The following is a 21,393-nucleotide window of genomic DNA, read 5'->3' on the forward strand; positions in this document are numbered from 1 at the left end:
TTGGGGATAGAAAACCTGGTATTTCTGTGAGTAAACAGTGACAGGGGCTTGTTATTACAGGGAAATGCCCAGCGACTGGGGTGCACCTACTGTTGACCTGCAGAACAAAGTGAGGATGGTATTGCCCTGAGGAGGTTGGTTGGGTGACTAACAGGCTGGTGTCAGTTAACCACTGCAATTCTCTCTCTCAGTTGCTGGAGGCAGGGGGTAACAACGCAACTCACAGTCCTGGGCACCCCAAGAACCATCACACTTGCCCTCTGCCTTTGCATATGGTGGAGCACACTCAGGGAATAGGGCACATGATCACCGTAGCACAGAGTCAGATGCCTTCTCTTTGCTAAGACAAAACTTGTGTTTAGGTGAGCTATGTTAAACAGGAGCAATCTACCCCTGCTCTGCCCTCAAACACCGAGCCTGCTCCACAGAAACAGTCCTAACGACTATTTTTTACAACCCCTTAATTCTTACATGCAGGATTCCCTATAACACAACACTTTTACCTTCATAACATAACACCAATAGACCACCCCCATATCCAACCTCCTTGCTGACAATCTCCATGGTAAGATGACCCCTTCAATTGCTGCTGACATGTTATATAACTCAGCGCTCAAATGATTTTTGTCAGTGAATTTACCACCTCTCCCAGAAAAAGTTAAAGGTCCCGTGGTTATAAGGCACTTCATCCAACCAGGGAAAAGAACTAGCATCATGTGACTTAAGAGACCCTTTGCAACAGCCGGCTCAAATGCTGAATGGTGCATATCTAGTAACCACGTAAGACAGTTCCAGATCAGTGAACAAAATAAAATAATAAAAATAAAAGCACTGGTGGCAGATCCCTGGTCTCAATTAAAGACAAAGCAGAGCTGAAAGGGTGGCTGCCTGTGTGGCTCCCTAGTCCTGGAGTTGGCAAGGGGCCAGCTTCACTCCCGCACCCCAAGTTATTCCTGGCTGTCTTGGGAATGTTCCAGTACCTGGGGATCACAAAAGGGCATTGGCACTTGTTCCTATTTCCTCCTCCCTAGTGGCATATTCTATACTAGGTCCAGTAGGGGGTGGAGTAGAGCTGTTTACAAAGGGATTCCCAAGGTAGCCAGGGGAAGCTTTGCTGGAGTGGCACAAAGCAGCTGGACCATACAGGAGTACTGGTGCCCGAGTTATTTATTCTATGAATTATTTTCTCAGCTCTAACATTCACCATAGTTTTGCCACTGCAAAAAAAAAAATGGTGCAACAACAATATGTTGTAAATTGCTTATTCTCAAAAAGGGGTTTTAACAATCAAATGGTACTTAAAACAAAAAGTATCAGTCCTAGTAAGCAGTAAGACAACAGACTGTGGGAGGCTGGGTGCCTAGCAAGATATGAAGTGATGTTGAGTGACTTCAGCAGATACAAAGTATGCATGAATTAGCAGTACTTCATGGTTCCCATTCAAAACTGGGATTAAAACCAGAACTTCAAGATACTTTCAAGCCATACAACATAATTCTGATGGATATACTTATAACTGGTGAGAATTTAAAAGTAAAATCAATGGCCATATTTTCTCTGTGAGTTGCAGGGTTGGGGATTGTAGGTTTTTTGCCTCCCAGATCCTTGTGTTCTGTGTCATCTCATCGTCTCTAATAGCTCTGTAACCATCTTCTTCCTTTTCTGTCCCCTCCCAAATTCTGCACTGAGGTTTAATCTTTGTGGCATTCTGGTTGCCCTTAGCAACTCTCCTATGTCCTCATCAGTGCACATGGACTAATCAGTTGGAAATGTAAAAATACATTCTTCATTTAGATGTTGAAGTAAACTAAATGTGCCTGGTAGCTTTGCCAGAATTATTTGGAAATCTCTTAATAAAAATGAATTGCTCTCTTCTGTTGACAATCCCTGAACGTAATGCTGATGTGTAATTTTTTTTTCAATCTTAAAACAAGACTAGTAGCATTGTTCCTTGATTCTATAAGCCTTTTTGGCAGCCTTTGTATTGTTTGTAATTGTAACAGAAATTGTTCCTTTAGAAGTTCTAATTTTTCTGCCATAGTTGCGCAATGCCCTTATTGAGCATAGAAAACTGTTTAAATATTAAAGTGGTGACAAACTGACAAAAGCTGGGAAATCAAATCTAAATGACAATTTTCCGCCGGGAGCACAATATTGTGCCTGAGTGGGAAAACAACAGAGATTTTCATTGTGAATGCTGATATAACCTTAATTACAGTGGTGTCTCTCTATCTGCCCCTGGAATTAATTTCTCTTTCATTTTCACATCAAATTTCTGAGATAATACATCATTAGCAAAGCACTCCTGATGCTTTTTTCTTTGTTTGCTTTTAGCAAACAATATTGCTTCCAAGCTTTATATCTAACACCTGTAGTAAACTACAATTACCACAGTAACTTTGGCTGTTTAACAAAAAGTATATGGGCCTTGTCTTGTCCCACTGAAGTCAATGGGTCAATTTTTTTGTCTGTTACATCAGTGTAAATCTGGAGTAACTCCACTGAAATCAATGGAATCATTCTGGATTTAGAATTTGAACCAATGTGAGTTTTGTCTTTGACTTCACAGAGAGAAGCCTCCTGACTAAAGTCTGGGAAATGCTTGACTGTCCACTGGGACTCAAAGCAATGTAGCGAAAAGAAGCAAGTTTGTAATGCTACCACAGCCTAGGTATGTACTACATCTTCTATTCAACCTATTCAGACAGTTAAATTAGCAAAGAATACAGAATAAATTAATTTAAAAGAGACAAATCAGTAACACCCATAGTTAGAAGTTGGTTGACTCAAATCCCAAAAATGTACTCCCTCCAAACATGCTAGAAGGAAAAAATCAGTAACTTAGCTGTTCTGGTAAAAAATATGTGGAATCAAGCTCCTGGTCAGGAAGATTAGGATTGTATTTGCTCTCAGCAGTTGCCTGGTGATGTTTGCATTACTGAAGCAGCATGTTACACTGTAAGGTAAATGCCTGACTCAGTTTATTTGCTCCTCTGTCAGAAAGACAGAGAATTTCTGAAACCTATATAGGATAGGTTTATATATTTGGCCACTTTACAATGGCTGATGCTATGAATATTAATGACATTTCGCAGTGAAAAAAAATATGGCAAAGATATTCACAGCAACAAACTTGCTCTGATCTCACAGGTGTCTGACTTGGAAGTGTTTTCACCACCAATATATTTGATACATGCTAAAGAATATTCAAATGAATGGATTTTCTAATGGAAGCTGCAGTCAAGGTTTCTAATAGTATTAGAGAGGAATAGATGGTTCACACACCAAGATGATTCTGTGGTAGGAAAAGTACTACCTTTCTTTCAAAGAGAATAAGCTTTGGTTTGGTCTTAAGCATTTTGGGGTCACAATGCACAATTAGGTACAATTTCAGATGCACAGGATCTCATCTTGAGGTTACAGGGAAGGTCTAGACAGCTATGGGGAAAGGTTGGAACAGTTGTTTGGGAAGGAGATGGGGTTATAGCACACATCAAAGGTAATTTTGATGAATCCAACATTTCATAAACTAATATTCTTACCATTATACATAAGGACTTTGTCAAGCAAACAATATGAACAGTGTAAACCTCTTGGAGCAAATAAGTGAAAGAAGCAGCAAAGAAAGGAACTGGCCTATTCCTGTTTGCTTGTATTCTTAAATTATGGTTTGCATAGTTGCTCTTTGATTATGAAATGTCTAGAAGTTCTTTAGGTTCTGGGTTGTGTATATTTTAAATCCTTTATTTTATAGAAATGAATAGTCTTTTGTCCAAAGTTCCTAAGTTTTACAGAATGGATTCAGCTACTTGCACTCATCTTCAAAACACAAGCTTCTTCATATTTAATATCTAAACTATTCCTTTTCTTAATACTTTTCCTGTGTAGTGGTACTGTGATTTTTAATCATAGCATTGACAGTGAATGAAATACTCTTTGATACTAGTACTTTACGTCTATTCTGAAAACTTTAATACCTACTATCTCTACAAAAACCACTTACCTTGTTTGATAGGTTGCCTGTTGGAGAATGTAAGAGGAGTAACAAGGAATTTGGTTTCAGCTACAGGTACCCAGTGGTGCAGAATTTTAATGGTCCAGATTCCAGGCCGCAGTGGCAAATTCAAAGGTGGTTTGTAGTGAGTAAATTCTGCACTAGATTCAATAAGGATATCATATGTAGCTGCGATTACATTGATAGGGTCCACCCAGATCACAGTGACTGTGACATTAGGGCCTTTTCCCCACTTCTGCATGCCAACTGGTTCATCCATCGGCCCCATAAGTCCTCCAAAGTTCCGAAATATCCTTTCCTTTGCATCCCAGTCAGTGCCAATCTGAAATTAAAGACAATATTATCACTACTGTTGTCTCTGTAAACAAATTGAAGGTTCTGATCCTGAAAATTCTATCCCACTCTCATTGACAGGACTATTCACATGCTTAAAGCTAAAAATGTGTGTATGTGCTTCTAGGATTAGGGCATAAATCTATGTTATTTACAGAAACACACATGGTACCTCTGCACTATGACATGAATCAGGATCTGTCAGTGTTATAATACTAGGTTTCAGAGTAGCAGCCGTGTTAGTCTGTATTCGCAAAAAGAAAAGGAGTACTTGTGGCACCTTAGAGACTAACAAATTTATTAGAGCATAAGCTTTCGTGAGCTACAGCTCAATGCATCCGATGAAGTGAGCTGTAGCTCACGAAAGCTTATGCTCTAATAAATTTGTTAGTCTCTAAGGTGCCACAAGTACTCCTTTTCTTTTTGTTATAATACTGACATTAAAACATGCTTTGAATGGAAATTCAACATAAAACTTAAATTTTGTAGCAAGATTTTTAAAAATAAAAAAAGAGCCCATTTGCAAATATTAAAGTTTGCAGATTATTGATCCAGAATGAGAACTTAGAACAAGCGAGCTTTAGAGAGCTTTAGTGTTTAAGAAATAAATAAAAAAAAGTTTAATTTATGGTCCAAATGTAGCTACTGAATATTCACTGCAGTAGCTTTTGTCTGTAATCCATGTGCATTGCACAGTACAGACACTTTATAATGAGAGATCAGAGCTTTTTAATGTATTGTAAGAAATAAACACAAATTAGCTTGACAGGGGAGCTTAGTTTTTACACATGGACACATTAGCAGGAAATCCTCAATCCTGAGTTGGATGCTCAAAAGAGCATGTAGACATGTAAATGCCTGTTTTAGGTACATAATTGCTGATTTGGGCAGCTAGATGGTCTCTTGAGATGCCCATGTTTCAAAAGTTAAAGCAAGAATGGCAATGAGTCCAATGACCTGATATGGGTTTGAGCGAGCCTTTGACTCGACACTGTGTGAATGGGAGAGGTTTTCTCTCTATTTTGCTTTGCTTTTGTTGTTGAAAGAGGAAAATTAATTTGGAAAAAATCTATAGTCAGACAAAGGTAAGGAAACATCAGACTCAGGGGGGATTCGCATGCCAGCCTTTTGCCCAGCACTGTTTTTAACCAAAAATATTATATTGAACCTTGATCGGCAGAATCATGTAGTTTGGGCCCGATCCAGTTGCTTCAAAGTCAATGGCTTCAATGGAACTTGACTCAGGCCCTACTTAATTTACAGATCAGACACTTCCCCCCACCTCCTCAGCAGCACAACACTCCCTTCCTGATTGGTACCAGCGGTTATTACTGGTAAGCCCTATTCTTACTGTCACAGCATTGATGCTCTTTTTTTTTTATTTACTAGCAGTAAAGTAGCTGATTCACATCCCACAGTAAATATTTAATAGACCTTTTATTTTCCTAGCAGCTTTCATATTTCAGTGCACTTAATATGGGATTTAATGGCTCACCTGTAACCCACGGATAATGTGAATTTACCAGTCTTTGCTTATATATTAAAGAGAGAAATACCTGTAAACAGATAGCATGAAGGCATACATAATAGTCAGCCCTTTCCGAAAGGCATTTTTTTCCACCCAAACTGCCTATTATAGCATATGTTTGTGTATAACTATCTAACTGTGGATAGCGCCCGCCCCCCCTCCCCACACACGTGAAGGAGCCTTCCTTCCTGGATGACCGAGGTGCTAAAGGAGCACTCAAGGAATACAGGGCCATTGCGGAGAAGCTAAATGAATAGTTTGCATCAGTCTTCACTGTAGAGGATATGGGGGGAGATCCTGACTCCCGAGCCATTCTTTTTAGGTGGCAAATCTGAGAAATTGTCCCAGACTGAGATGTCAATAAAGGAGGTTTTGGAACAAACTGATAAATTAAACAGTAACAAGTCACCAGGATCACCAGGTATTCACCCAAGAGTTCTTGAGGAACTCAAATATGAAATATATTAACTATGGAATGTAACCTATCACATAAATCAGCCTCTATGCCAGGTGAGCAGCGGATAGCTAATGCACCACCTCTATTTAGAAAATGGCTTCAGAGGCAATTCCGGCAATTACAGGCTGGGGAGCCTAACTTCAGTAGCAGGCAAACTGGTTGAAATGATAGTAAAGAACAAAATTATCAGACACACAGATAAATATGGAATGTTTGGGAAAAATCAACGTGGTTTTCGTAAAAGGAAATCATGCCTCACCAATCTATTGGAAATCTCTGAGGGAGTCAACAAGCTTGTGGACAAGGTGTCCCACTGGATACCACATACTTGGACTTTCAGAAAGCCTTTGACAAGGTCTCTCACCAAAGGCTCTTAAGCAAAGTAAGCAGTCATGGAGTAAAAGGGAAGGTCCTCTCATGGATCAGTAACTGGTTAAAAGATAGGAAACAAAGAGTAGGACTAAATGGTCAGTTTTTAGAATGCAGAGAGGTAAATAGCGGGATCCCCCCAGGATCTATACTGGGACAAGTGTTCATAGATACTAAGGTCAGAAGGGACCATAATGATCATCTAGTCCGATCTCCTGCACAACGCAGGCCACAGAATCTCACCCACCCACTCCTGCGAAAAACCTCTCATCTATGTCTCAGCTATTGAAGTCTCAAATCGTGGTTTAAAGACTTCAAGGAGCAGAGAATCCTCCAGCAAGTGACCCGTGCCCCATATTACAGAGGAAGGTGAAAACCTCCAGGGCCTCTTTCAATCTGCCCTGGAGGAAAATTCCTTCCTGACCTCAAATATGGTGATCAGCTAAACCCTGAGCATATGGGCAAGATTCACCAGCCATATACCCAGGAAAGAATTTTCTGTAGTAACTCAGATCCCATCCCATCACAGGCCATTAGGCCTACTTACCATGAATATGGAAAAGGAGATGAATAGTGAGGTGGCAACATTTGCAGACGATACAAATTACTCAAGATAGTTAAGTCCAAAGCTGACTGCGAGGGGCTACAAAGGTATCTCACAAAATTGGATGACTGGGAGACAAAAGGGCAGATGAAATTCAATGCTGATAAGTACAAAGTAATGCTTACTGGAAAAACATAATCCCTATGCATACAAAATGATGGATTCTACATTAGCTGCTACCACTCAAGAAAGAGATTTTAGATCATTGTGGATAGTTCTTTGAAAACCTGATCAGTGTGAAGAGGCAGTCAAAAAAACGAACAATGTTAGGAACCATGAGGAAAGGGATAGATAATGAAACAGAAAATGTCATAATGCCCACAACTTTTATATTGTGTAAAATTCTGGTCGCCTCATCTCAAAGAAAGATATATTAGAACTGGAAAAGGTGCAGAGAAAGGCAATGAAAATAATTAGGGGTATGGAACAGCTTTCACAAGAGGGGAGATTAAAAAGATGTGGACTTTTCAGTTTGGAAAGTTACGACTCAGGGGGGAGATCTATAAATCATGAATGGCGTGAAGAAAAAGTATTATTTATCCCTTCATATAACCCAGGGGTCACCCAATGAAATTAATAGGCAGCAGGTTTAAAACAAACAAAAGGATGTACTTCACACTGCACACAGTCAACCTGTGGAACTTGTTGCCAAGGAGGAAAGGTCCATCAGTGACTATTAGCCAAGATGGTCGGGAATGCACAGCCACACTCTGGCTGTCACTAAACCTCCAAGTGCCAGAAGTATCTGGCACTTTATGCTGTCAGAGACAAGATACAGAGCTAGAGGCTGATTCGTCTGACCCAGTAGGGCCGTTCCTAAGTTATGTTTATGTTTTTCCTTCTCATGAGGGTAGTGAACACCCAAAGCTGGCCTGCCACTAGACTCTTGTACTCTCTAAGTTCTCATCTCGTCTTAAAGAGAACTAGCTACCCAAACACAACGCCTACGTGCTGATGAGATACAGCAGTACAATCTCTGGATATGCACTATCATCGATACGTAGGCCCCAAAGCCACCCACTCCACCCACACTGACTGAGGCAATCAGCACAATTTATAGGTGAACTCCTGCAGATGAAGGGCACAGACAGAACACTAAGATGCCAGCAGTGCAAAAACATTCTGAATTCATCTGCCAGCAGCAGAAACTCCTCCTACAGGACTATATCACTGTAGCAAAGGAGGCAAAATAAGCTTGCTAATTCTCCCCAATTAATGCCGCAGAATCATGGCCAACAGAGCTATTTCACATAGTGAGCCGGCTAACCCAGACTGCATAGCCCAGACCCAAGCATCCACTTCTCCGATAAGATCAATTGCATAACTATGGGGCTAAATGGGGAAGAAAATTCCCTGACCACCTGAGTGTGGCCCTGTCACACTTGCTGAAGATCAAAAAGCCCTGAAAAATAATACAGACACAGCCTACGGAATGGATCCATGACCCTCTTGGCTGGCAAAAGCCAGCAAACAACTACTAAAAGAATGACCACTACTAACAGAATGACCAATGTCTCCTTCAGAGAAGCTCACCAACCTAACTCCTTCAAAAATGCAATTGCTCGCCCAATCCTCAAAGAAGCCTACCCTTAAACCCTGAAGACCTCTCAACTCCTGTTCTGTCTCCTTCTGTGGTAGTAACCTTCAACAACATGTGATATCAGCTAACATCCTAGATGTCTCATAACCAGGATTCAGACCAGAACATGCCATAGAGACAGCTCTGGTGAGACTAAAAACAGCCTTCCTTTAGCCATTCACACAGACAAGAGCTCCATGCCCATACTGCTGGACTCTTTGCAGTCTTTGACACACCGTGGACCACAAGGGACTACTAGCCCACCTGCCTGATACAGAAGGATACGTCACCCAGCACTACAGTGGAGCTAACTGTTCCTCTCCAGCAGAACTTAGACTGGCAATTAGTAGCTATCCTCATCTCTGCAGTTCTTCAGGGATCCATACTAACCTCTCTTCTCTACCTGAGAGCAGAGAGAGACAGGAAGATGCCATGGACTCAGTGGCCAACAGTGTGCTGCTGACACTTAACTACAGTAGAACCTCAGAGTTATGAACACCTTGGGAATGGAGGTTGTTTGTAACTCTGAGCAAAACTTTATGGTTGTTCTTACAAAAGTTTAACTTTACATTGACTTAATACAGCTTTGAAACTTTACTATGTAGAACAAAAATGCTGCTTTTAACCACCTTATTATAAATGAAACAAGCACAGAAACGATTTCCTTACCTTGTCAAATCTTTTTTTTTTAAACTTTCCCCTTTTTTAGTAGTTTACATTTAACACAGTACTATACTGTATTTGCTGCCCCCCCCGCCCTTTTTTGGGTCTCTGCTGCTGCCTGATTGCGTACGTCTGGTTCCAAATGAGGTGTGTGGTTGACGGGTGAGTTTGTAACTTTGGTGTTCTGCTGTATAGATCTCATTCTCAAATATCAGCATGCCTTCCAGAAATGAGCTCTTAAATGAAAAGCAGCTGGCTCAAGCTGAATCCAGGAAAGACTGACATGATGCTGCTCAGAAAGGGGAAATGCTCTGAAGTAGCAGCAGAGTCACTGTCTCCACCTTCCACTGAAGGCACACAGTTCCAATTTGTCAGAATGGTGTGACACCTTGGGATGCTCTTTGACTCCTCACTAAGCTTGGATGACCAGGTTAGCATCAGTATCTAAAAATGCCTGCTTTGTCCCTTCCTTCCGGACAAGGACCTGGCTGCAGCGATCCATGCCTTCGCCACCTCTAGGCTGGATTACTGTAATTCACCAGATGGAAGCTGAATGTGAAGGTGATGCACAGCTGGTACAGAATGCAGTTGCCTCCATGGTTTAGGCCACCGGCAGCACATCAAACCCATACTGACGTCCCTCCTCTGGCTCACAGTCGGCTTTTGATGCCAGTTTAAGACTTTTGTCCTAATTTTCAAAGCAATTACTGGATCAAGCCCCAACAACATTACAGACCACATTTTGATTTATGAATAATTGACAGCTGCGCTCTAAGACAACACACATCACAAAGCCCAAGATGAAGCATGTGAGAGCTGCGGATAAACCAATCTTGGACAAGGGGATCCGGCTACAGAACAATTTTCCAGAAGGGATCAGAGGAATCCAGAATCTGATTGTCTTTAGAAAATGCTGCAAAACCTTCCTCTTCGACCAAGCCTTTCCACCATAAAAATGACACACACACACACAAACACCCCCGTCTCCCAAATAAACCCCTGCCAATGGGGGAAGGGGGAACCACACAAAGACTCTACCTCAAGCAGAGATTTTACTCCAAAAAGGGAGACATGCCAGAGACTCAATAAAATCCACTAGGGACTTCGTTATTGATGTTATGTGGAAGGTGGTCAGATACTACAATGATAGGCCAAAGCATAAAACTCTCAGACAGACTGAAAGCCCATGCCTAGACGTAGCATGAAGGAGTCCCTAGCTGAAGGAGTGAGGGGTATGTTGGACACAGAGAGGTAGCACGGCTGGAGCGCAGTGTGCTCTAGCAGTCTCCAGCTGTGGTACGTTCCTTTGGGGACCTCAGCTAGATGATGTATATTAGAGCAGACCAGGCACTGCTTTAATCTACACTGGGGTCAGGGCCAGTGCAGATCAGTCCACAGAATCAGGAAATCATAACCAGCTTCTTGATGTCCTCCCCAGACACACACACTCTGTTGTGCTGAGCAGATTTCAGTGCAAGAGAGAGGCTGAGGCTGTCAAGTTGTAGCATTTTATAGTGAAGGTGATTTTAAGCAATTTTGAGAACTTTTTATCCCTCCCTCCCCCTCCTTCTGAGCCTTGCCCTAAAGCATTCTTAAAATAAGTTTTGGATACCATATGTGGAACACACAGAGAGCATGACAATGTGGGCCGGTATCAAGGCTTCATTAACAGTCATTTGGACAAGCTGCAGAGCTCTTTTGTGGTTTTGACATCCAAGAATAAATCGTCTATTCCAAATCCACAGTGGAAAAATTTTTATACCACATCACATCGCATGATAGTTTTCTATAGAGACAGACATACTATAGACCTCTCTCAAGGTAGATTATTCTGGGATCTCAGAACAAGGTGTGAGTCTTGGGTATACTTGGGAAGCTGGAATTCTCCCTGGTCTCATTGGTACAAAGCTCCTGTTTCCATCCCTATTCAGTCCCAAGATAAAATTTGCCCAAAATAAATTATGCCTTGATTATGGGTTTGTCTCTCATTGCTCTTCATAAGTAGGACCATTAGGTTCACACAATGCACACTAATTGCTTGCCACCTAGTTTATTTTCTGTGATGAATCACAACTTTTAACAAGGCCATAAATGAACTTAGTGTTCCTATGATACAGTTAGAGCTGAAGTAATTTCATACTTTAAATTAAATCAATCTTTTCCCCTCCAAGTGCATTACATTTCGGGCTTCCTAACATATAGCATGAATCCAGGTTTGTAGTAGATGACAAGGACACCCATACAGTATGCATATTATGTACAAATCATTTTTGAGGGGTCTGGGGCTGTCATCTGATGAGGATGAAGGGGGGAACTCTAGCAATTTTTCACTCTGATATTTCCTCTAGTCATAAAATTCGACACAATAAAGTGTGCTCAGAATCTACTGTGCAACTGCAACTCTGCCGTAAACTTTGCCAACACTTTGGTACCTCAACACTAGCACTCTCATAATGTCTATCACACACACCTTTCAGTCTCACCCTTGTATTGGTGTTGTGGAAAACCCGCTGGTCAGGAAGCGGAGTTTGAGGAGCAAAATGGGGGAGTGGTAGCCATAATAGTAGTAAAAGCAGCATGAGCCTAATCTGAACTGTAGTGATCCTATCACCCGTGCTATCCTATTGGTTGTATGCATGGACCACAATGACCATTGTAAACTTTAAGTCCTATCTGCAGCACATTTTGAAGCAGCCTCCCTGTGCTCTTCCTGCTGGCCTCATTTCTGTGAGCCAGCAACAGGACTGCAGTGCCCAGCCAATAACCACCTTGCCAATTCTAATTCACTGTCTGATCGCAAGAAGAAAGTTATTGGGAAAGACAGCACAGATATGACATGACGAGCATAACCATCATCCTGAGTTTTCTGTCTGGTTACTTAGCTCACAGCCTTTGATCCTAAGACTGTGGTAGTCCTCATAGTAGGAGCATGGATTGATTTATTTTACAGTCATGAGATCTTTCAGAAACAAGAAATGTCGTTTAGAATGACAGTGGATCAGTTGTGGGGCTTGTCAGCCTTGACTGAAGCCAATGGAGTTATTCTGTACGTACACTAGGGAGCAAAGCTGGGTCCAAAGGCAGAGAGATCTGTTTTCCAAGGGTAATCAGAAAATAAAGTAAATGATTAAATGATGATTAAAATGATTGGCTTTGTGCTTCCTAGTCTGTCTTTATATGAATCAACTGCGAAAGGAGAGAACAATCTGAGACACAACAAACAAAACTCTTTTCAAGCGTATCTGGATGACTGTTTCCAATGGAAGAAAAATTTCCTTCTGAAGTGAGGGGAACTCACCAAGTGTCAAATTCTTCCCTTGCTTACATTTACATGACTCCCACTGAGGTCAATGGGGACAGAGGCATCAATCTTAGGACAGATTTTGGGCCTCTTCCAGGAACTGATACAAGTCAAGATTTTTTCTTTTTCTTATTAACACTGTATTTAAAATAGACACCCAAGTACTTTAAACACATTTTGTCACTCAGCTAGATGAATTGTTTCTGTTGCTCACCCACGTGTTTTCAAACTTAGAAGCACTTAAATCAGGAATCATGCTAAAGTAGAATTAAGAACCAACCAAACAACGGAAGTGCTACAAATCACAAGAAATACAGCTTGTTGACAATTTATCACTGCACGAAATGGCAAGTCAACCACCAGACACATTGATAAACAGAATGCATCCCACATTCATCTTCGTAATGGGACATTAATGTCTCGGATTTGCCACGCACACCAAAACACTGAATCCTACCTAGGCCTGCCTTAATTGCCCAAGACGACGATAATTTATGGACTTGGCCATAATAACTGGGAACAAATTTGTTCAATCAATTTTATGCTTTAATTGAAATTTGTGGCCTAACAAGAAACATCATGAAATAACTGTTTAGACAGTTATATGTTTAAAATACAATATAGATGTCCGATTCTATTATTGATATATTTCTCATGATGCATTTTAGGGGTACATTTTTTATAGAGAGAGAGTGTGTGTGCGTTTGTGTGTGTGTGTGTCAGATAATGGGACAAATCCCATGAAGAAATAACAGAATCTGTGGGTAAATCTCAGCCATTGATGTGGTAATTTTCTCTTTGATGTTCCTACATCAACATTCTATCCATATGTAGTTTCATTCCCTGATTTTTCCTAATTTTAATTTATTTCAGCGGGTTCACAAGAGGGAGGATGTAATAGCACAGGCTAGAGAAAAGAGCTGGCTCCATCACACAGTCCATCTCAATCTGGAGCTGCAGTGACCTTTTCCCCCATCCCGAGTCTCTCTGGAAGGGGAAATTGACACAGATGATAATTCCTGTAAGGCACTAACCACCTGTTGTGAGATAGCTGTCCTCATCTGCCACTTAACTCCAGGGGATCTGAGGGCATTTAGAATATTGCAGGAAGTGCTCAGCATGTTACATGGTTGGGCCATAAATCATGATTTGCATCAATATTTCCTGCGATGAAGAACTTGTGCACTAATGCACTGAGCCACTCTGCATTTGAAAAAGTTGGTGAATTGACATGCAAATTCATCAGTTGTTTGTAAAAGATGTGGCTGATTGGTTGGGTTTTTTTGCTCCACTAAATGGCAGGATGTGAGCATTTTTTGGTTTTGGCTTGGCTGCACAACGGGGGCTTGTATCAAAAATGCGCCCTGGCTGGCAAAATGGCGAGGACTGCTCTAGCTAGGAATGCTTACCTCTGAAAACTGCAGCCTTCCAAAATCACTTGGTGGACTAACAACCTTAAACATTTTCTTTGGCATCATCCAAGTTTCCAAAGTCTCTAGTTTACTGACAGCCAGATTTGTTGCATGATGTTTGATTAGGAAGCCCTGAAAACGATCAGCAAGGAAGTAGAGTTGGACTGAAACTGGATGGCCCATGGGATAGTACCTGTAAAACACACAGTATATGCACATGGACAAGGATTATGAAAAATCAGACACATGAAATCACCATTTACTTTGGGCTAATGGTTTAAAAGGACATTCATTTCAACTAAGACATATGCTGCTTTAACATCAAGAGATTTTAAATTTGTTCATTACTCGTTATCAGATATTCTTAGGCTTTTCTGATTACTCAAACAAAAAATTGTTAGTAAGAACATGTATTCCTTTAAAAGGCATTCATAGCTAAACTTTTAAGCTGTCTCTTTGGGCCCAAAAATTCCATTTCCTTACTAATCCTTTCTGCTTAAAAGGTCCTGCACAAAGGTGGACAGTTTGAACTCTGAAGATATTATTTTACTGAGTGGTGGGGAGACCAAGCTACAAACTTCAGATCCAAAGTTTTCCCAGATTTAGGGGTGTTCAGATTTGGGGTTCCAGTCCAAAGTGAAGTCCATGTCAAAACCAAATCCAAACTTTCCTTAAAGAGGGGGGGTATCCAATTTCAAGCCATGTTCAAGTCCTTCTTTAATTTCAGTTTGTAAGAGAGGGGGTGGATGGTGGGGATATGTCTACGCTAGTAAAAGACCCCCGGCATGCCCATGACTGGCTTGGGTCAGCTGACTCAGGCTTGTTGTGCTCAGGCTGCGGGGCTTTATAATTGCAATGTAGACATGTGGGCTTGGGCTAGAGCCTGGGCTCTCAGACCCCACGAGGGGGTGGGTTTCAGAGCCCGGGCTCCAGCCCGAGCCTGAATGTTTACAGTGCTATGTTTAGTCCTGCAGCCCTGTGAGCCCCAGTCAGCTGAGCTGGACTTTGAGGCTTGGTACGGTAGGTTCTGTGTTACAGTCTAGACATACCCTGGATTTCATGAAAGAAATCCTAATAGCATGGGCTAGAGTAGGGCAAAGTCAAGCAGCCTCTTACTCCCTCTCTCATACACAGAGCTCTGCCAATGCTCCCTATTCTGCTTACAAAATTCCAGCAAGGGAACTCTGCTGAGAAGAAACTGTGAATTGTGTTTATACCAGTTGGTTCTGATTAATGTGATAACAGAGAAGCATTACTTTAAATACAGTTACATAGCATTGGGGTCTACAGACCTGATTCGTTTCTAACAACCCTTAAGTATCAATGAGAAGGGCCTTCCATTTGAAGATATGACTGCACTGAATTTCAGGGAGAACCCACTCCTTCTTTGGCCCTGTTTTTGCATGCACTTAATCTTATACATATAAGTAGCTCCGATGCCTTCAATTCACAGTGGACTATTTACAGTGTGTAAAGCTAAGTATGTTAGTAAGTCTTTGCAGGATTGGGGCCTTTCTGCCTCATGGCTCAGAAGCCAAAATAAAAGAAAAAAATAAATTTGTAGGATGTGCGCCAAAGAAAAAAAACTTTCGAAGCAAAAGGAGAGAAATGCAGCTTGGCCAGTTTCTAGATTTTCTAGTGACAGTTCTATGACATTAATAAATGTCTACTGTTTACATAATTACGGTTATAAAGTTCCTTACCCTTGTGACTTCAGAGAGCCTTTGATACCAATGTACAGATGTAAAGAGTAGTCCATAAGTAATTGTAGCAAACAGCCCTACCAACCTGTGAATATTTGAAAGCAGTACTGGACACTAAAGCAGAAGGTCTGTTTATTATGTATACGTTCTATCATCTCTCATTATCTGTTTCTATGTTTTTATGGCCCCCATCACCATCTCATCCAAGTTCCCCTCACTGCTACAGTAAAAATGGATGCCCCTTTTACATGAATTACATTAAAATTCTAAGGTGGTCATCTTGAACAAGTTCTCAATATTATATTTGCCACATACAAATGAAAAATTCAAAGTCAAGGAAAGCACTTCTATCTTCCAATGGCCAAAGACAGGATGCACCACAGAGCTCTTTTCCTGTTGCTTTCTTCCAACTCCAACCAATCTTAAATTAAATCATCATACTGACAGTGAGACTCACGTCACAAAACCACCACATCTCGTATGCAATGATTGGTAGGCTTTCTTCAAGATAGTCACACGATGGGAACAGTAGAGGGCACTGCAAGTCAGGGCACAGGAGATGCACTGGCTGAGCTAGTGCCCAATGCAAGTCAACGCAGCTAAGTCTTGCTCTCACGAGTACTGGATTCATTCACAAAGGGACGTGTCCTACCCACTGAGTTCTGCAGGGCTGCATGGGTGAAATGGAAAGAAGGAGCTGGCCCAAACTTTTTATAACACAACTAGTGGAAGGTTGGGATTGCTTGTGCCTGGGATCATCATCATTTTTACTTCTTAGGCCTGGTTTACACAGCAAGATCCCATGCAGAAAACCAGGGTGCGAATCTACAGCGCATCAGCTTGCCAACAGCAGTGCAGTGAAAATCCCAGCATGAAGCATAGTGGACTATACTGCAGTACACTGAGCCACATTCCAGGACTTTCACTGCACTGCCGTACTGTCCACACAGCGAGTTAGTGCATGGAAAGCTGGTGCGCTGCAGATTGGCACCCTGGTTTGCTGTACAGTAACTTGCCATGTCAATATGCCCTTAGAGAGTAGTAACTAACCAGGAGATTTAGTAGCTTTTCATTAAGCTCTTGAAATAAAAGACACCATGGCCACAGATTTAAATGACTTAAACTTATGGCTCACTGACAGGTTTCAGAGTAGCAGCCATGTTAGTCAGTATTCGCAAAAAGAAAAGGAGGACTTGTGGCACCTTAGAGACTAACAAATTTATTTGAGCATCAGCTCACGAAAGCTTATGCTCAAATAAATTTGTTAGTCTCTAAGGTGCCCCAAGTACTCCTTTTCTTTTTATGGCTCCCTGGTTCTTTCATCCAGAAAAAGATTTTCTTAACAATATAGACAAAGGTATAATTTATGGCTTTGGCATCAGTATCACTTGCAATTTTTACAATCCTGTAATTAACTGTTAGTCTACTGTTAGTACTCAGAAACAGATATGTGACAGATCCATTGAAAGCCTCCTGGTATCACATCTACCCACAAAAACTAGACTTCCCACATTTTAATATCACAGGGAGCTAGCAATGAAGACAGCCAACCAGGAACAATGCTGCATTACAAGAAACCAGTACCACCAGGGCTGAAATATCTAGAGCATGAGAAATAAACATAGGAAGACAGAATACAAACAAGGCTGACACTGATGGACTCTGCTAAAACACAGCAAACAGATCACTGCAGCCAGTACAGGCAACAAACTAACTTCTGTTCTGAATACTAAGACCTCCTGTATATGTTGCAGCAAATATTTACAGTATCTATGAAACAGTCTGAGTAAATTGTCTCATGTCAGCAGTTGGCAAAAATGTCTAGAGGTGAAAAGAAATAAATTAAGTCCCAGCACCCTCTAATATGGCTTGCACTGAATATGTCGACATGTAATATCATCTAGTTCAAGAACAGTCTGCCGGAGGTGCATCTTTTTGAGGCAGTGGTCTACTCCTCTTTAGGTGAAGTCTGTCAGACAATTTCTTTTATAGCAATCTTTTGGGCAGCAACAATTTCTCATAGGCACTGATTGCAGCATGGGTTTGACTCTGAATGTGATCTTAAGCTGTACAGCTTTCCTTGTGGTGCCTACAGCAGTGTGAAATAAACTGGGGTGGTGACTGCAATATCATCTGATGTCGCGTGGCTGCCAGCCCTACAGCAAAAGCGATACAGCCAAGGAACCCAACCGAAGTCTATTACCTTGAAGAAACCCAAACTTATGAAAGAGAAAGAGAGAGAGGCAGGAAAGAAAGCACAGAAACACAGGGGAGGAGACACCAAAAGGGGAAGAGTTGTGTTTTGTAAAGTAAGGACTAGCCATTCCTATAAAATGTAAATTGGATGGTACATTAAACTGTACTTGTTGCTACATAATTAGATATTAACAACCTGCTTGAATGTTTCTAGATGTTTAGCTCAAGTATTCAAGTGCAGTTTCAATTGGATACGACAGTCCTCACTTCCTGCCCTAAACTGTTTCATAGTTTTGCTGTGCAGGGTTAAACAGCTATATTTCACCCCAGAGGTGGTTGAATTTCAATGGTGGATGAAGGTATTGCCTTGTATACAGTCTATCAGTTTAAGTTTGAAAAGCACTTTGTGATCCTTTGAGATGAAAGGCTCTATATAAATGCAGTAAGATTATTAATATAAATAATCATCTCATTGCTGGCAAAAGGAATAAGAACATAAAGCAATTGTAATATGATTTTTTTTTATCAGTCACATGTAGCTCTCATCTCCTGTCCTGGTTAAATTGCTACAAGCCAAGTGACTTTGGCATTCACCAGATCTGTCTCTATTTCAAATCAGGGATGGTATGCTCCCAGTTATTATTTATATCTAGTTGTTATTGATCTTTTATTGCTTTGTAGCAAGAGCCTTTAGTGGTAGGGCTGTAATAGAAATCTAGATCAGTGGTTCTCAAAGTTTGTTCAGGGAAAGCCCCTGGCGGGCCGGATTGGTTTGTTTACCTGCTGCGTCTGCAGGTTTGGCCGGTCGCAGCTCCAACTGGCCGCGGTTCGCTGGTCCAGGCCAATGGGGGCTGTGGGAAGCGGTGTGGGCCAAGAGACGTGCTGGCTGCTCTTCCCACAGCCCCCATTGGACTGGAGCGGCGAACCGCGGCCAGTGGGAGCCGCAATCGGCCGAACCTGCAGACGCAGCAGGTAAACAAACCGATCCGGCCCGCCAGGGGCTTTCCCTGAACAAGCGGCGGACCAGCTTTGAGAACTACTGATCTAGATCACATATTGCCAGAGCTTCTCAAGTGGGACAGTACTCAGCACTTTGGTGACTGACTAAGAACGTCACAGAGAATTAGGTTCCTACTCAACACCACATGAGAGACCAACTCCATTTCTCAAACTGCAAGGATTGGCATAAGCACTTGCAGAGCTAGATTAAGTGAATTTTCTGTTAGGGTAAAAACTGGAAGTGTACTCGAGTCCCGATAAACAATGTATAAGTAATTACATTTTAGAGCAGAAAGGGAACCATACAATATAAGGGAAGACTTTAAAAGATGCAATATCCTTGCGTTGAAAATAAAGAGCTTTAACATATGAGTGCAGGCAATAAACACCTACCACAAGACTTAGCTTTGCTTTGAAATGAGTGAAAGTAAGTCTGTTTAACTATAAGCATTTTTTAAAATGGATTTTTCTTCACTTGATTTATAGCTGGAAATTTTTAATAAAAAAGTGTGTCTTTAACATCTTTAATTTTTTAAAAAAAATTATTACTTTATTCATATTAATGGAATAATTGCCGGTTGCTTTTGAAAACATCACTGGCTGCATTTTCAGCACAAGGCTACTGCAACTGTTCAAGAAAACTTAACTTGTGTGATTAGTTCTTGTGAACACAACACATGAAAATCTGCTCATAGAGGGGCAAGCAGGAAAGATCATTAACCCTTATATTTGAGGGACTGAAATCCTGTCTTCTGCTTCCTGGCAAGTACAAATATCAGCATGACCTCTACTGAAATGAGACTAAGAATCTAGGAGCTGTGAATGTAAACAGATACTTACTAAATTAATAAATAAAACCCACCACCCAAATGGAACCTGTCACTACTGACTAGGCCTAAGAGGTGCTCTTTAAAAGTCTATCAAATAAATCATATACATAATGTCAACCCTGGACAACTGATATATATCAGTAAGTATAAACACCTTTGAAAATATGCACAGTTTATCAAAACCAGAGCTGACAAGCCCTGTACTACGTCAGCCTATACAACAAAATGGGTGAAATGCCCTGGGTGGGTGAATTGTTTACTCCATTCTAATCCAGCACAGCCACTCTGTACTTGTACATCACACCCCAATATTCAGATCTGATACAAGGCTCACTGAAGTCAGTGGGGATCCTCACTGGTCTTTGGATCAGGCCCTGTACCTCTAAGACACCTACTTTCACAGGGAAAAAGAAAAGTTTAAAACTAACCGGCAGCTGTTGTCTCCATCAGTGTGCAATGACGTCTCAGCTCTCCTTAGGCCCAAGCGGGAAAATGAGTGATACATGGTCAGAATGACATCACTGAGGCTATGGATGCCATCGGGCTCATCATATATATTCTCCCAATATGACCTGAGACCTGGTGTGCCAGATGGGTAGTTACCATACAAATAATAGTCCAACTGACCAATGATTTCTTGATTCACCACGGCTTCAAATTTGCGGGCAAAGAACGTTGGCCTGGCGGTTTGCTGTGTTGATACGAAAGAAAAAATACCTTAGAGTTAGTTCCCGTTTCCAGTCACAAACCTCTTGTTCTAAGCAATAGGCTGGAGTTAAGGATTTAAGCAGCATTTACCCATGGCCACAGACGAGTTAAGCAGTAATGCTGGAGATGGAGTAAGTATTATATAAAAAGCTGTGGTTTCCTCCAACCATATTGCAGAAGATCCCTATGCTAGTGCACAAAAGGAAAAACTTCTTGCCCCATCCTTGAGCCTCCTGTTCACCTGTCCAGGGCCAGACAGAATTTTATTCTAAATATTTGGTTTTACAGAGCAGAAGTACACTTTAAAGAATCTATAGAAGACACGATTTCTGTCCTGAAGAGCTCATAATCTAACTAAAGACAGGACATGACAAACAGCAGGAAGGGAGACAGATAAGAATTACAACAAGACTATGGCCATTGCATAACAAGAGGATTTGAAGTCTACCAGGGGAAAGGGGTAGTGGTGTGGAAGACCTAAAAATCAAGAGTCTGCTGCTTACTTGGGTTTAGGCTTTCCCTTTGCAGAGACTATTTAAATTTGTTTCCTCTAAGATAGGAGATAGCAGATAGATACAAAGTATGAATACACTCTAAAGAGCAAAAACAGTGAAATAGAAATCTACCACCAATAATTATAAGAAATAGGCTTGTCAACTCCAAGATCTAGACAATGTGTTTCTTTTATACAGAGAA

At 41.2% G+C, this 21,393-nt stretch overlaps 1 protein-coding gene across 1 annotated transcript in view; it reads right to left on the reverse strand.

Moving 5' to 3' along the window:
* XYLT1 (xylosyltransferase 1) overlaps positions 1 to 21,393 on the reverse strand; it is a 329,653-nt gene that overhangs the window by 19,041 nt on the left and 289,219 nt on the right. Inside the window, exons 9-11 of the mRNA XM_038419801.2 lie at positions 20,418 to 20,680; positions 14,259 to 14,454; positions 4,004 to 4,337 (exon numbers count right to left, since the gene is read on the reverse strand). Of these exons, the coding sequence (XP_038275729.1) occupies positions 4,004 to 4,337; positions 14,259 to 14,454; positions 20,418 to 20,680 (793 nt within the window). The remainder of the gene's footprint in view (positions 1 to 4,003; positions 4,338 to 14,258; positions 14,455 to 20,417; positions 20,681 to 21,393) is intronic.

Source organism: Dermochelys coriacea, chromosome 10 (assembly GCF_009764565.3).
Source record: "Dermochelys coriacea isolate rDerCor1 chromosome 10, rDerCor1.pri.v4, whole genome shotgun sequence".
NCBI classification, from domain to species: Eukaryota; Metazoa; Chordata; order Testudines; family Dermochelyidae; genus Dermochelys; species Dermochelys coriacea.